The sequence below is a fragment of the Hemiscyllium ocellatum genome, chromosome 48 (genome assembly GCF_020745735.1).
Source record: "Hemiscyllium ocellatum isolate sHemOce1 chromosome 48, sHemOce1.pat.X.cur, whole genome shotgun sequence".
Taxonomy (NCBI): Eukaryota; Metazoa; Chordata; class Chondrichthyes; order Orectolobiformes; family Hemiscylliidae; genus Hemiscyllium; species Hemiscyllium ocellatum.
This window is the reverse complement of record NC_083448.1, coordinates 17,080,837-17,097,169: the sequence shown is the minus strand read 5'-3', so window position 1 is coordinate 17,097,169 and position 16,333 is coordinate 17,080,837. Positions and strand designations below refer to the sequence as shown.

At 45.3% G+C, this 16,333-nt stretch overlaps 1 protein-coding gene across 2 annotated transcripts in view; it reads right to left on the bottom strand.

Annotated features, from left to right (window-relative positions):
- entpd4 (ectonucleoside triphosphate diphosphohydrolase 4) overlaps positions 1-16,333 on the bottom strand; it is a 31,176-nt gene that overhangs the window by 6,100 nt on the left and 8,743 nt on the right. Inside the window, exons 4-10 of one of the 2 annotated variants that reach the window (XM_060856547.1) lie at positions 16,097-16,302; positions 11,880-12,030; positions 9,564-9,667; positions 6,994-7,053; positions 6,117-6,271; positions 2,724-2,890; positions 624-948 (exon numbers count right to left, since the gene is read on the bottom strand). In XM_060856547.1, the coding sequence (XP_060712530.1) occupies positions 624-948; positions 2,724-2,890; positions 6,117-6,271; positions 6,994-7,053; positions 9,564-9,667; positions 11,880-12,030; positions 16,097-16,302 (1,168 nt within the window). The remainder of the gene's footprint in view (positions 1-623; positions 949-2,723; positions 2,891-6,116; positions 6,272-6,993; positions 7,054-9,563; positions 9,668-11,879; positions 12,031-16,096; positions 16,303-16,333) is intronic. The other variant, XM_060856548.1, reaches the window with a different exon arrangement.

Below are 16,333 nucleotides of genomic sequence, written 5' to 3'. Positions count from 1 at the left end.
AAGGACCTGTTTCCACGCTGTGGGGAATCTAATCTAATCTACACCAAATGCCTTCTTACCTTCTTGATTCTGTCAAGACATATGCAAGGTTTGTGGATCTCAGTGAACTCTATCATTACAATGGCAAAGACTTGACAAAAACATTCACTTGTCAGTGGGAAGCTCACATCTGGGAGTGACACTGAACCCAAGCTCCCAAAATCACAAGCCAGTCAGTGTGGAACTGAACAGATCTGTGGGAATATTATTCATGGGCCTGTACTATCCCAGCTGCTCCTGATGAGTTTAACTCAGAGCAAGGGTCTGAGCCCTGCTCCACAAAGCTCAAGTTAAACACTCTTCACAAAGGATGGTGGTTAACAGTCTGATGCATTTCCAATGGACGTGGCCCATTCAAGACAGACACGTGACGACTGGAGTACAGCTCATGAGGGGGGCCACAGGCATCACTCTTTGCTCCACATCAAGCATGAGTGAAGGCTTCGAGACGACCCTCCATGAGCCACTACAGCCAGTGTGGGGACTGAATCAGTGGGATCACCCTGGCCAATGACCCCAATACTCTCTGACTGAGCAATAAACCACAGAGCTCACCATTTGTAAAACAAGAAACAGCTCAGTACCTTAGCAGCCTTAGTGAATTTAGCAACATCGTAGTCACCACCCATGCGCAAGACATCTTCGGTGCAGTAATAGAATTCGGAGAAACCGTAAAATTCACTGTTCAAGTAGTCTACCGGAGGCTGGTACACCCCACTGAGCGACGTTGAAGTCTCATTGGTTTTGTTTAAGAACGGACGAATGATTTGCCGACACCAATCAAAATCTCCCAGTCCTCGCAAATACAGAGTGCGTCCACCTAGATGAATTTCATCCTTGCTGTCAGCTGGCAAACAGGGATCCAGGTATGGGATTTCTTCTGTCAGGCCAGTCCTCTGGCCCAGTAACCTGCAGGAGAGACAGGACACGTGACTTTCTGACCCTCTCACGAGTGTATCTTTGCCCTCAGCTCGGCCAACGCTTCCAGCTCTTCCTGAACCCTCATTTCATGGGATACTCGCATGGGCCAGTGCCTGGTTTGTAATCCGATATGTAATCAGTCACACCAGCTGTACCAGTGAAATCATGCCCCCGCCCTCACTTACCCTCTTCCCAGACTTGCTGTCAAAACGGAGAACACCAAACTAGGAGACAAACAACAAGGTGGCCCTCTCACAAGATCAGGGAGTGGGCAACTGCAAGGCACACCCAGATTAGATTGCCAACAGTGTGAAAACAGGCCCTTTAGCCCAACCAGTCCACACCGACCCTCCGAAAAGTAACCCACCCAGACCCATTTCCCTCTGACTCACGCGCCTAACACTATGAGCAATTTCCCATAGCCAATCCACCCTAACCTGCATCTTTGGACTGTGGGAGGAAACCGGAGCATCCGGAGGAAACCCACGCAGACACGGGGAGAATGTCTGTGTGGAGTTTGCACAGTCACCCAAGGCTGGGATCGAAGCTGGCACTATAAGGCAGCAGTGCTAACCACTGAGCCACCATGCTGCCCTTTAATGTGGATAAATGTGAGCGTATCTACTTGGGTAGCAATTACAGAAAAATGGACTATTACCTGAGTGTCAATGGATCAGGAAAGGGGAGGTGCAACGGGACATGGGTGTCCTTGTATTCTAGTGACTAAAACTCCGCATACAGCAGAAAGAAAATGGTACAGAAACAAAACAAATTGCTGGCTAAACTCAGCAAGTCTGGTAGCAACCTTGGGTAGAAAGCAGAGTTAAAGCTCTGAGTCCAGTGACTCTTCATCAAATGGTATATCAGCCTTCATAGTGAGAGGATTCTCATCTTCCTGCAGTTGTACAGGGCCTTGCTGAGACCACACTGTATATAATTTTGGTCCCCTGACCTGAGGAAGAATGGGTGAACTGAAAAAAGGATTGCTTCCTGGGATGGCAGGACTGAGGGATGAAGACAGACTACATCAGATGGGAAAAAACTTCACAGGGGTTTGGAAGAAACCTCTACTTTACAGGATGAAAACGGGAAGGATGTTCCTGATGTGGGGAGGACAGAGCCAAGGATCACAATCTAAGGTTACGGGGGCAGGCCACTGAGAATGGTGAGCTGATGGAATTCTTTGCTACAGGAAGTGGTTGCGGCTAAAACATTAAACGTTTTTGAGAAGCAGCTTGATGTGTGTCTTCTGGCTAAAGGGATCAAAGTGTGTTGGGAGGAAGTGGGAATAAGGCTCAGAGTTGGATGATCAGCCATGATCATACTGAAAGGCAGAGCAGGCTGGAAGGGCCGACTCCAGCTCCTCTTCACCATGTCTCTAAGCAATGCCTTGAACACCAGAGCTCCAGTCTCACAATCCAAACTCAAGACTTGATGCACAGGTCACATCACACACGATGGTCTGATGTTGCAGACAGACAGGCACAGGAGTGGCAGCTGGCCGAACTGGCCGTGCTATCATTCTGTTGGTTATGTGGCTGCAAAGCACACTAGGGTGGCCTGATCTTAACTAAGAGGCTACATAAATCCAAACTTATTCTCTCTTCACAGGATGAGAATGGGGTCAGCTGGGAGGAAGCCTGGTGGAAAATGGAGCCCAGGTCTGGAGAAGCGACTGGCCTATTTCTGTGCTGGAAAATGGAAGGTGACTCTCTGTCGTTTCAAATGAAAAGTCAAACCTTGCCCCCATGTGGCTCAAGTACCTGTTGGTCAGCGTGACCTTGTGGACAATGTGCTCCTCATAGCGCTTTCTAGCAGCATTCCCACCGAAGCCCAGGAAGGTGGTGACATAGACACGGTATATGTGCTCTGTGTGATGGGCATCACAGCCCAAGTTGAACTCTGCCAGCAGGTTCTTGGCCAACTCTTCCTGTACAAAAGGAACCGAGTTCGTTGATAAAGCTTCCAAGATCAGTGTCCATCACAAGCTGTGTTCAGGACAGTTACAGCACAAACACAACATACAATCAGCAAACAGCAGGCGACAGGTTTTAAACAGGAGTTCAGCCAGGCAGCTCTTTCCTGGAGCAGGAGGAATGACCCAGCAGATAAAATGTTCAAGGATAAATTTAAACTCGGGTGAATTTCATTTGAGGTAAAGAAAATGAGACAAATTTCACTTGAGCAAGATCCTGTAGCAACATCATAATTTTTTTCTTCCTAAGGCCTCCAGTGCAAATATCCTGCATATATAACCTGCTAGGAATAGTGGCGTGATGGACATTACAGTTTATCTCTGTCAGCAACGACATTTAAAGATTAAGAAAGGAACAAAGGAGGAGGAAATAGGGTGTCAAGTCTGTGAAGGGAAGAGATTGAAAAACTGGACCAAGTGGGAGACAAGGAAGGTGGAATTTTCGATCCCAGAGATGGCACAGTTTTAACTTGCTGCTTCTGCACCCAGAATGGTTGTCTGTCGTCTGCCGTTACAAGCATATTGTCGTTAACAAGGTACTTGCACTTCTCCTCATGAGATAGGCTGACAGGGCAATTAATCCACAAACCCAACAAGTCTTCAAAACTGACAGGAAATTTCAGGATGACATTCCATTAAATGAAGAAAAGGGATTAATTGACAAACTTAATTCCAGAGGCATCAAGCACAGAAACAGACATTTCGGTCCAACCATTCTAAGCCAACCATAATCCCAAACTAAACTAGCCCCACTTGCCTGCACCTTCCCCATATCGCTCTAAACATTTTCAATTCACCGACTTACCTAAATGTCTTTTAAATGTTCTAACTGTACCCACATCCACACTGACCTTTCTGATACCCGTAATAATATTATAAACCCCTATAAGGTCAACCCTCAATCTCCCATGTTCCAGTGAAGAAAAATCCCAGCCTCTCCAGATAACTCAAATCCTCCAATTCTGGCAATATCCTGGGAAATCTCTTCTGAACTCTGCCCAGCTGACTAATATCTTCCGAGAACAGAACTGGACCCAGTACAGATGGTTCTGCTATAATGAGTGTTTCTTCAGCGTGAATTGGCTCTCATGCGATTGAAGAATTGAGACTTACTTGGAGAATGCAAACCTTCCTGACGTGTACAGGCTGGAACAACATCCCAGGCCCACTAGTTTAAATGGCACGGCAATTGTACAATTTTCGGATAATGCGAAATTGAACAAGAACAGAACCATCGTGTTATATCAGAACTGACTGGAGTCTGGAACAGGTCTCACCAATGGCCTGTACAAGATTCCAGCTCTCATACTCAAAAGGTTTGAGCAATGAAAGCAAGTGTGCTAGACACCTTCTTCACCACTCAATCCATACATAGACTTACAGTCAGAGAGATGTACAGCAGGGAAACAGACCCTTCCGTCCAACCTGTCCCTGCTGACCAGATATCCCAACCCAATCTAGTCCCACCTGCCAGCACCCGGCCCATATCCCTCCAAACCCTTCCTATTCATATACCCATCCAAATGCCTCTTAAATGCTGCAATTGTACCAGCCTCCACCACATCCTCTGGCAGCTCATTCCATACACGTACCACACTCTGCGTGAAAAAGTTGCCCCTTAGGTCTCTTTAATGTCATTCCCCTCTCACCCTAAACCTACACCCTCTAGTTCTGGACTCCCCCACCCCAGGGAAAACACTTTGTCTATTTACCCTATCCATGCCCCTCATGATTTTATAAACCTCTATAAGGTCACCCCTCAGCCTCCGACACTCCAGGGATTACAGCCCTTCAGAGAACGCTCAAGCTTTGCAGCTCATGGTGCTATGTCTTTGTTCCCTTATGCAGCCAATTTGGGCATTAAAAAGTGTGCCTGCTTTATCAGTCACTTCCAAGGGGATTAAAGAACATATCAGGCCCACAGCATTTGGGCAGGGGGCTTCGCATGGTTGGAAAACAGAGTTTCCAACAGAGACTATTCCAAGTTCACTTAAACAAAAGCCACAGGCGTCTCTTATTCATCAGTGAATGATTTTTCCTTCCACTTGTGAATTTGCAGAGAGCAACCGGGTCTCATGGGTTAGCGAGTGAAGAGAGATTACACAAAGTGGCCTTGCATTTCTCACAACCTCCACCATCTGAAAAGAACTGATAGGGGAGCGTGAGAGAATCTGCTTCAACGAGTGGATGGGTTACAGTCGGACAAAAAGGACAGAACATTCACAGCAGAGTCAAGCAATTTTGGAGAGAAGTTAATTGACATTCCTGATGCTAAACTTGAAACTGTATTTGACAAAGAGCAGATGCCAGCTCAATGAGTCAACTTCCTCCCTGGGGGATTGCTCAAGCAATCATTCTCCCTGCGTGAGTTGAGACAGGGAATGCTTCAGGATTATGAACCATGTGAGGGCTGATTGCATCACTGGGAAACATTTTTTTGTTTGCATGCACAAGTGCTGCTTCATGCCTGACTCCGGCTCCCTGCTCGAAGCTGAAGCCCACTGTGGTGCCCGACTTCAAGTAGCAGAATGGGGGAACTCAATGCCTCCCATTCACACCCAGTGGGCTGATACACTCTCAGCTTGGCTGGCTCCACAGGGCCTTGTTATGTTCAAGGTTGGTTCTCTCGGCAGCTTCACGCTCGACAAGCCATCATGTTTGGTCTCTGTCTTCCACACTCCTCTCAAACACACATACGTGCATGCACACACACACCCAACCATCCACCCACCCACAGACACAGGCTCGTGTTAATGTTTCCATTCCACTCTCCACTTGCAGCCCCTGAGCTGCTGCTAGCTCCCTTCCTGACAGTTTACTGGGATCCACTGGAAAGGGCTTCTCATCAGAAACTCATTCATCATTGATACTCTCTCGAGGGAGGCTTTCTGCTGCTCAGTACATTGAAAACAAATCAGTTCCTGCAAAGGGACATTGCACCAGAGAGATCAATTTACTTCGAGACAGCAAAGCATTCACTTCAAGGATGAGAGCGCAGGCAACAAAAGACAACAAGGAGCCAGGGCATGTCAGTTTCCAGAGAGCAGGAACTTATTGGATGAAATCGACACTCAGGAACTCCCATGCAGGGGACCCGATGAATGTTACAGAACATGGATTATAAAAGGATAAAGCTCAAAATCAAAGGCAAACTAAAAAAAGAGGAAGGACAGATAATAACCTGCTGTGAAGAGGCAAAGCTTACGGTTTTGGGAACTTCATAGGCTATCTGAGTAGATACCCCTCCCATGTCCAGGACCCCCGTTGTCCTCTTCCTGACAACAGCTGCCTGAGTCTCCGTACCAGGAACCTTGACTTCCACAACCGAGTCCCCACCTGTGCAAATTCAGCAGAGGAGAACATGTTAGTTGCATGCATTTGCTGTTTACACCTCTTTACAAACTTGGCATCCACTGTCCAATTCGAAAACCACCGGGTGGATTATACCCAGATCTCCAGTGAATTGCAGGAGCTGTTACTTGCAGCTAGCAGGCTAATGCCAAGACAAGACCAGCACAGTGCACTGCCTCGCAACCAGACGGTGGTGCATTCAAGTCCTGCTCCATAGACTCAGGTCCAGGACCACGGGCAACACTCCGAGTGCAGTACTTGAGGGGTACTACATGGTCCGAAGAGCCATTTTCAAAAAGATCGTCAACAGAAATCATGTCTGTTCTCTCAGGCTGAAGTAAAAGATTCTGGAGCAGCATTTGAAAGGACACCAAGGGAGGAACTTTCCTTGCTTTGGCTGTTCTTTATCTCTCAAACAACAAATATAAAGTGGTAATAGACACATTGTTGGTGCTGGCTGTATCAACTGGCATCCAACACGCTCAGCAACGGGTCCAGCCCTATTCTGTGAAAACGTCCTCCCCATTGTCAGACGAATCACTGCATCCTATTGTTCAAAAGGTCAGTCAAAGATTAAATTATTAATGGTGACGTTACAGCCACATCAGCTCTGTTTCATGTCCATGTGAAACAGACCCCAGTTAGGAAGGTGTTAAAACATATCAGGTGGATCCCGCTCTTTACAAAGCACAGATGCCAAGTTTTACCATTGCTGATGTGGTCAAATCGTCCCAGGACAAAGTTGATTCCGATCCAAGCGTAAACTCCTGAAATCATGGAAATAAAAGAAATCTCAGATTACTGCTTCAGCTTTACAATGTATTTGACTGCAATTATGAAAGAGAAAACCTTTACTGTTGCAACAAGTCAGTGCTAATTATTTGGGACTGTGCCTTTTATGAAATCATTACAGAGAGAGTGCTGCTCACAGGAGGAGAGTTATCTGAAACAATTAAGAAAGTGCGTTTCTGCATGTTGTTTTCAATGTGAAAAGCACCAGCTGTTGGGTCTGTAAGATAAGAACTGGAGACAGTAGAAGATCACTCAGCCCCTAAGGTCTGCTCCACCATCTAATACAATCACAACTGATCTCAGCCTCAACTCCATCTTCCTTCCTGCCCCCCTCCCCCCCCCGTTATTAATTAAAAATCTGTCCACCCCCCCCTTCTGAAATCTATTCAGTGCACATTCTTTGATGGCCTTTCATATGTTTTTAAAATTACGTTGATCACTTTGAGCATTAATTGACATGTGTCAAAAGGTTGAGAATAATGTTTTCCAAACTTCAAAATGGAGCTCATAACTCCGTGACTGCATCAGAGTATCATGAGCAAGTAATACTGCACTGGGTTATGATAACTCATTTTGTCTCTGTGCAACCAATCCACTTGCAATCCAAGTATTGGTGTGTTCTTCCATGGGGTTAGAGTGCCACTTTCCACACTGGCATTTATTTGCTGTTCCCAATTGTGCTGGAACTGACTGGTACACATGGAGAGGGCAGTTAAGAGTCAACTACATTGCTGTAGCTCCGAAGTCCTACACAGACCTGATGAGAAAACTGTGGCAGATCTCCTTCCCTGAAAGGACATGAGTGAACCAGATGGGCTTTTCCAACAAATAACAATGGGTATATGGCCAACACTCCGCTGGGATTACAATTTCACCATCTACTGTATTAGGATTCAAACACATGTCTCCACAATCTCAGCCCTGGGCTCTGGGATGACCAGAGTACTGGTTGCATAGCACTGACCATTACACTAAAGACTGCCCATTGCATGCACTGCCAAATGATTAATCCCTGTTTTATGGATGAGCTCAAACCCCCACAAAATATAAGATGATGATAGACAAGACCCCAACTTCTATTTATTTTAAAGGCGCTCTATTCCAGATGCAACTCAATTGGTCAAACCTCTCAACTTTAAGCAAAACACACTTTATTTTTACACCACAGTTAAAATACAGACAGAACAAATAGCAAAAAAAGGAGATGGCTTAACTGTAACTCTATCAAAATGCTTAATTAAATAGTAGCTATATTAACTCCTACTATGTCCTGTTCCAATATGGTAACATCCCATGAACACACTCTTGGCAAAGACAAATTCAGTAAAACAGACTGTCTCACATGTAATTCTCACAGCAGGAAGGGAACCCCAGCTTTTAGCTGTTGTAGTTTCAAGACACCGGCAACTGCAGAAATCCTGGTTCTGCGGGAGCTTGATCCCACCCGTTCAGGCTGCTCCTATTGTACCAACTTGATCAAAAAACCCCCAAAGCCTCACAAGCTGTTTACATTATTGGCTGTCAGCAGACCAGTTTCCACCTTTGTCTCAAACTTTATTCACAGAAAAACCAGGTCAAAGTACAACTCTTAAAGCAACAGCATCACCACACTGATAAATTAAGGAATCTTCATGATGTAAAAAGGTTATCCGATAAAAAGAACAACACTCTGAAATGGTGCCAATTGTGTTGGCAAATTTCACATTCGGCGATGGGTGAATTAACTTGAACAGAAAGTTAAGATAATAAAAAGCTTGCCAAAACAGGCTCAATTTCAAACTGCCTCAAAGCATAAGCTGCACCCAACCAAACCTCAGGCACCAAATCTCAGACCGTTTGGGTGTGTGAGTCACAAACATTCACCTTGTCTTGGTGCACAGGTACCATGGTCAAACAGGGACAGGAGCCTCAACTTGCATTATCAGACCACATTCTGTGCCAGAGCGATTCTGACAACACAGTGGCAAATGCAGGCTACCCAATGACACGATCCCATCTTAAGTATCAGAAATGCTGATGGAGTGAGTCATTCTCCCATACCTGAACAGCACAATGCTTTAAAGGCTGTGACTGACGACATGTACACATTTCCAAACTATCCTCCACTCAGGGAATTTTACAAGTGGAACAATTCTGCTTCCACTAGAAGACTTTGTTGTGGTTTTGGTCATAAACTCTATTTGCTTCGTTCGCCTGATTCAAGTTAAACAGGATCTACTTCCTGAGCCAATAGACTATCTGCTTGGATAGTACACATGTTCAATACACATCTTCTAATGACACAGTAACGTCCCATAGCATATCTTCTATGAATAACACACTGGACTGAACAAAATGGAACAAGCTGACTGCTACTGCTGCAGATTCCCCTGTTAACATTTCAGCAAATGTTTAGTGCATTTGCTCACCAGCTCAACAATTCACTTCAAGCCTCAGAACTGCTCGCCCAATCTCCCCAACAGTACTGTCATTGCTGAGTACATACCTTCTTGCTTGCCTGAAATGACTTCTGCGTGAGAGTCTGCGAAGAGGAAGTCAAAGTTCAGTGGAATATCTGTACGGAGATCTTCAAGGATGGCATTTTGCTGGCTGAAAGAGCAAAATTAACTGTGGTCAACACTTGGAGAGACACTGTGTGCAACAACCACCAGAGTATGCTCTCGGCTCCCCTTTCTTGAAGTGACTCAGGTGAGGGAATGTTTCGATGGGCCTCTGTTGAACATGTCTCTGTGATTAATCACGAAATGGCAGTGAGCTCCTGACAGTCAGGGTGGGACAGTTGAGGCTAGTTTGCTGCCAAACAGACTTCTGAAGGGGAAAATGTCCAACAGGCACAGAGCAGACCTGAAAGTGGATTTCTATTGCCACCAACCCAGCAGGAATCATGGAGACCTCGTGTGCTGTCTCCACCATTACCAAGAACTGAGATCAGCTAACTCACTGCACACCTCACACTGTGGGAAACTGCACATGTCCTGTCAACAAAAGGCAGGGCAAACTCCTCTCAGCCAAATTCCTGCCCCATCAGTCTAGTGTCCATCACAAGCAAATGCTGGAAGGGATCACTGACAGTGCTGTCTCAAGGCACCTGCAAAGGAATAAGCTGCTCACTGATGCACAGTTTGGGTTCCACATGAGCCACCGAGCTCCTTACCTCATCACAGTCTTGGTTGGAATGTGGATAAAGGGGCTGAACTCCAGAGGTGATGGTAATGCAGCCTCTGACTGTGGCACCAAGGTACCTGAGCAAAATTGGGAGTTGGTGGGTGTTGGAGGCTAACGCTCGATTGGTTGGAATCACAACTAGCACAAGGGAAAATGGTCTTGGCTGCTGGAGGTCAAGGCCCAGCAACCTTCAGCAGCTTCATTCACAATGAATCAGGTACTGAAGCAGTCTATATCCAAATGCAACAAGACCTGGACAGTAGCCAGGCATGGGATGGTAAGTGCTATGTAACATTTATGTCACACAATTGCTGGGCAATGTCCATCTCCAACAAGAAAGAAGCTAAACACCTTCCCTTGACATTCAATGGCATGACCATCACTGAATCCCTTATGACCAACATCCTGGGGGTGGGGTGGTGGTCATTGACCAGAAACTGAATTGGAGTCACCATATGAATACAGTGGCTGCAAGACCAGGTCAGAGGGTTGGCACACTGCAACACGTAACTCACCTCCTGTCTGACCAATACCTTTGCACCATCTACAAGACACAAGTCAGGAGTATGATGAATATTCTCCATTTACCTGGATAGGTGCAGTCCAATAACACTCAAGAAGCTGACTTGATTGAGGAATGAAGGTCAAGGGCAGGAAGAATGTTTTTCACCCAGACAGTATCCTGGAACTCACTGCCTGGTAAGGTGGTACAAGTGGGAACCACCACAACTTAACATTTAATGGGCCATAGTATACAAGGCGACAGGCCAAGTGCATGAAAAAAGGACCTCAGTAGACCAATATACACATAATAGGCTGAAGGGCTTTACTGTGCTGTGGAAACTCCAGATCCCTTGAACACATTCGCTGACGTGGTTAGCACCCCATCACCACCAACACATGGCAGCTCCGGTGTGTACCATCAAGATGCAATGTAGTCAATCAGCAAGGTTGCTCTGACAACACCTTCTAAACCCACAAGGTCGACCACATGGAAGGACAAGGACAACAGAAACATGGGAAACCCCACCAGCTGCAAGCCCCCTGTCATGCCACAAGCCACATGTCATCCTGCCTTGGAACAATACAGGTCATTCTGCTGTATCACCACGGGGTTGCGTTCCTCTGCAACCTCAGGCTATAGAAACTCATGCTGTGGGAAACTGCACTGTAGGAAATCACACGATGGAAAACCTGATATACCCATTCAGCAGGAGGTTTGTGTCATGCAACAAACATCCACAATTCATCAATCACGTTATGGCCAATTCGCACTGACAAAATGCGTGTTATAGAAGAACCAGCTGTATTGTCATTGCTTCAGTGTCACTTAGTCAAAACCCTGGAATTACCTCCCGAGGAGCACCATGTCCATATTCAGACAATGCCTGACATGGTTAAAGGCAGCAGCTCAATGCCATCTCCTCAAAAAACAACTCGGTGTGGGTCATCAATGCTGTCCCACACAGTGACATCTGCTTCCCAATTCTGCTCTATCTGTTACACATCTTGCTAGAGTGTTAAACCAGCGTAGCAGAGGGAATGGGCCAAAGTCCCTGAGTATGGGGGAGGATGAGGGGCTCTGGGTGTGGAAGGAGCTGAGTTTTCTTTTAATGAAATAACAGAAAACCATTACTTTTCAGGTAAAACCCTCATCCCAGCTGTACACAGGATATAAAGAGGAGTCTCTCGGTGCTTCGAGTGAGGAATGTGATCTGCTGCAAAATTCAGGAGAGGTGCCAGGTAATCACTAGATTTCTCCGGTGTGGCTGCCAACTCTGAAATTCCTGTGGAACAAAAAAAACACAAAAAGAGACAATGAAGCAAAACGATTTCTTCCAAAGCAATAAATGGAGCAGAGCACATGTGCCGTCATTCGAGCACTCACTGCAAGTGTTGCTATGACTCCTGGTCCCCCAGCTCCAGCTCAATGGCTGTCACATGACCAATTTGCGTCAGTGGACCTGGACTCTTGTTAAAAGACATGACCACATCCAGGTGGACTGGCGAGTACATTATGCAGGTGGAATTTTCAAATAAAGATGAATACTGATGTTGCATCAGAATATAATTCTCAGTAGACTGAGATCTTGTAGCCGGGAGAAATCTGACACAGGATAGTCAACATGATTTTAACACTTCTCAGTTTGTGACTGATGACCATGCACTGTGCTCTATCAGTCCACAATAATTCAGTGCTTGGGAAAGAACAAAGGCATGAATTGCGATGAAAGTGCTGCTAAATACCCAACTTTCATGGAGGGAAAGTACACTTCAAAGTCTGGTCCAGTGAACCCTTCCTCAGAAATGATGGTAGCCAGGAAAAGGTGTCTTTTTACCCATGCAGAAGACAGGAAGGGATACGGAGTAAGTGATAAATGGGGATAGAGCCCAAAGAGAGAACAGTTGGATAACAGAGTGGATAACGATCAGCTTAGGAGGGTGATTAGCTGCTAATGGGAACTATGTGTGTAATAGCGGACCATGTGATAACAGGGCCTGGTGTGTCGGGGTTAGGAGAAGGACATGGGAGAAGGTGCTTCAAGCCCTAAAATAGTTGAACTCGATATTGAATCCAAAAGCTCGAGCATCCCCAATCAGAAAAGGTGTTGCTGTTCTTCCAGCTTGCACTGAGCTGTGCTGGAGCACTGCAGCAAGCCTGAGACAGAGATGTTGGCCAGGGAACAGGATGATTCCTGATGAAGGGCTTATGCCCGAAACGTCGAATTTCCTGTTCCTTGGATGCTGCCTGACCTGCTGTGCTTTTCCAGCAACACATTTTCAGCTCTGATCTCCAGCATCTGCAGACCTCACTTTCTCCAGGGAACAGGGTGCTGTGTTAAAGTGGTTGGCAACTGGACAGAGTATAGGTGTTCTGCAAAGTGGTCACCTAGTGTTACAACATGGGATAAACTCTCCTTCTTAATTTAAAACCAGCAACACAGCAAAGATTTACCCTGTGCAGTAATCTGTGAAAATTCGAGAGGCATGGAACTAGTTAAAGGAAAAATTAACAACTTCATTTCTTTAAGAATAACAGAGAATAATTAACTAACAACTATTTCTAAGTCCTTCCTCTAACCTGTCTTTTACTTTCCCTTTGATAATACTAGTCCGATAAAACTCCCAATTATGATTTCCAAAACAAAACTTCTAATCTGAAAACCAGGCAGCTTTCGTTTTCTCTGTAATCCTGTCTTCTTTTCTTCTCCTTTGGGCTTTCTGCTTCAGAGGTTACTGATCAATAATGGTACTTTTAAGACAGCTATTTTTCAGGCAGTCTTTTTACATGCTGGTAGTTGGGCAGTTCTCCTCTCAACTGTTCAATTTTCTCCAGTCTTATACTCACAAGGCATTGGATTTTAAGGTTGTCAATATACTAAATTCAAACTGGATTGGAGTTTAGTATTTTTCGGGGTATAATTTAAACCGAGTGGCCTAATTTGAATCTGTGCTGCGGTTTCCAGGCAACCAGCTAATCTAGCTTTCGACCAAGTATTACATTGTTACCTTATTGTGAACACTTGGTGCTGTCAGGTAGCTCTACCTGTGCTTAACTCTCTTAAAAGGTACAGTACACCCACATCTTCATAACATCGAGCCTACATTTTGTTTCCCCATGTACAGGAAACCACATGGTGATAGAACCACCTGAGCTTTTTAAGCAATTTCGGATTCCCAGCATTCCAGTTCTTTTGGATTTTTGTTTCATCTAAGTTTCATGCAATTCACAGCCCGTTTCAGGCCATGTTTTTTAGAATACTAGAAAGCAGAGTTTTCTTTGCAGACGTCACAGCTCTCAATACCCACTGATCATTGGACTTTAGAAGATTAAGGGGAGATCTAATAGAAACTTACAAGATAATACATGGCTTGGAAAGGGTGGACGCTAGGAAATTGTTTCTGTTAGGCGTGGAGACTAGGACCCGTGAACACAGCCTTAGAATTAGAGGGGGTCAATTCAGAACAGAAATGCGGAGACATTTCTTCAGCTAGAGAGTGATGGGCCTGTGGAATTCATTGCCACAGGGTGCAGTAGAGGCCGGGACGCTAAATGTCTTCAAGGCAGAGATTGATAGATTCTTGATGTCATGAGGAATTAAGGGCTATGGGGAGAATGCGGGTAAGTGGAGTTGACATGCCCATCAGCCATGATTGAATGGCGGAGTGGACTTAATGGGCTGAATGGCCTTACTTCCACTCCTATGGTCTTATGGTGACTTTGAAACACAGCCAAGTTTCACAACAGTAAACGCACCATTCAATCTGTTGGTGCTTTGACTCCACACCAAATCACTCCCCTCGATTTGGAACATTTCACCCGTCCATTTTCATACCTTTCTATTCCTTTCAACCTCCAATGTTTAATCCAACTTTCTTCTAAATGAATCAATGTTCAATTAGTGCTAGTCACCCACTGAAATGGGACTAATTTTCACATTCTGACCAACAGAGGGGAAAATGAGAGTACAAGAGAAAGCTAGTCAGAAATATAAAAAAAGTTGGAAAGATTTTCTGTACAAAGAACCCTTTGTGTGTATAAATATTTGTAATACACAGACATGAGTTCTGATTCTTTACAAAGCTAAGCTGGAGAATTAATAATTAAGGAACTGGTAGATGTATTGAAGAGGTGTTTTGTACCAGTCTCTGATACAAGTAACATCCCAGTGGTAGCTACAAATCAGCAAATCAAATAGAGGGAGGAACTCTGGAAATTCACAATTTCCAGGGATGTGGTACTGCAAGCTGTTGGCACTGTGAGCTGACAAATACCCGAGTCCTAATGGACTTCATTCTAAAATCTTAAAAGGAGGGGCGAATGAGACAGCTGCTCTGCTGGTTTTAATTTTCCAATGGAAATTATGAAGAAGCAGTCTCTGGAGTGAGCCTGGGAGTTATGCTGCCATTCTGTGTTACACTCCGAATGCAGAACCCACTGCAAGGTGGCAGCGACTGAGCTGATGGAAAGTGAAACACCAGCCAACAGCAGGAGTTGAGGCAAGTCTAAGAAGAGCAGAACAGAATACCCTGTACTGTCCCTCAGTACGATGGCTGGGATAGGGCTCTACTTCTCTACAGTCCCTACAAACAAATCATCTGCCAGTATTCACGCAAACAATATTTGCTGCAAAAACCCAGCAGAAATCAACACATCTAACAGAGAAACGGGCCTGACACTTGGAGAGTCTGCCTGTTATTTAACACAGAGAATGCTCCTGTCTCTCCCTTGCTCCCCTCCACACCTACTGAAAACAAAAACTCTTTGAACCAGACAGGAGGTTGTATTCAGCTCAATCTGCCTGTGCTGCTGCTCTGAACATTTCCTACCTTTTGTTCGCCTCACTGTACCTTCCACATCCTGCATTACGTTTCCAACATCCTTTCAACAAAAATGATGGGATCAGCTTCCACTGCCTATTTGGCTGAAGCATTCCCGGTAGGAACAACGCAGATCCCAAAACATTCTCATCTCCCCTCGAGACGCTGGTCAGTGATTTTACATTTCTGATTGAAGCAATGGCTTCTCCCTTCTCCACCATAACAGTGGACCATCTAAAACAGAGTGCAGGGAGTTGTTCTGTGACACAATGCTGGTGTTCTTGTGCAACCCTGCATTATCGAAAAATCGGGCCTCAGAAACATGGTTTAAAGTGTTGCCAACACATCTCAAATGTTTGTGTTTTAGAAACAGTGCCCCAGCTTTGTCAACAGCGTTACAGAAAATTTATGTTAACGAATTGCACGTTACAGCAGGAAGACCTGTACGAGATTTGAATTCGATCCAGATGTGGATGAGACACCCTTTGCTGAAAGGAAGGGCCCCCAGTTGGTGACGACACCTATTCTCACCTGGTTTGATCTTCATCACGACAGGTTGTCTGTTCCTGCCCCTCATCTGTTTGATATCCAGCAGATCGTGTGGATTGCCATTGTGTCTTGGCCAGCAGTACACAAAGAGTCTCGAGCCACTGCTTCCGCAGTCTATCACGATGCCGTAGTTTAAATAAGGGTTCTTAATATCGGTAGCTTCCATCTCCAACAATTTGGTAAAATACCTGTGAGGAGGAGGAGGACAAGAAGGAAGAA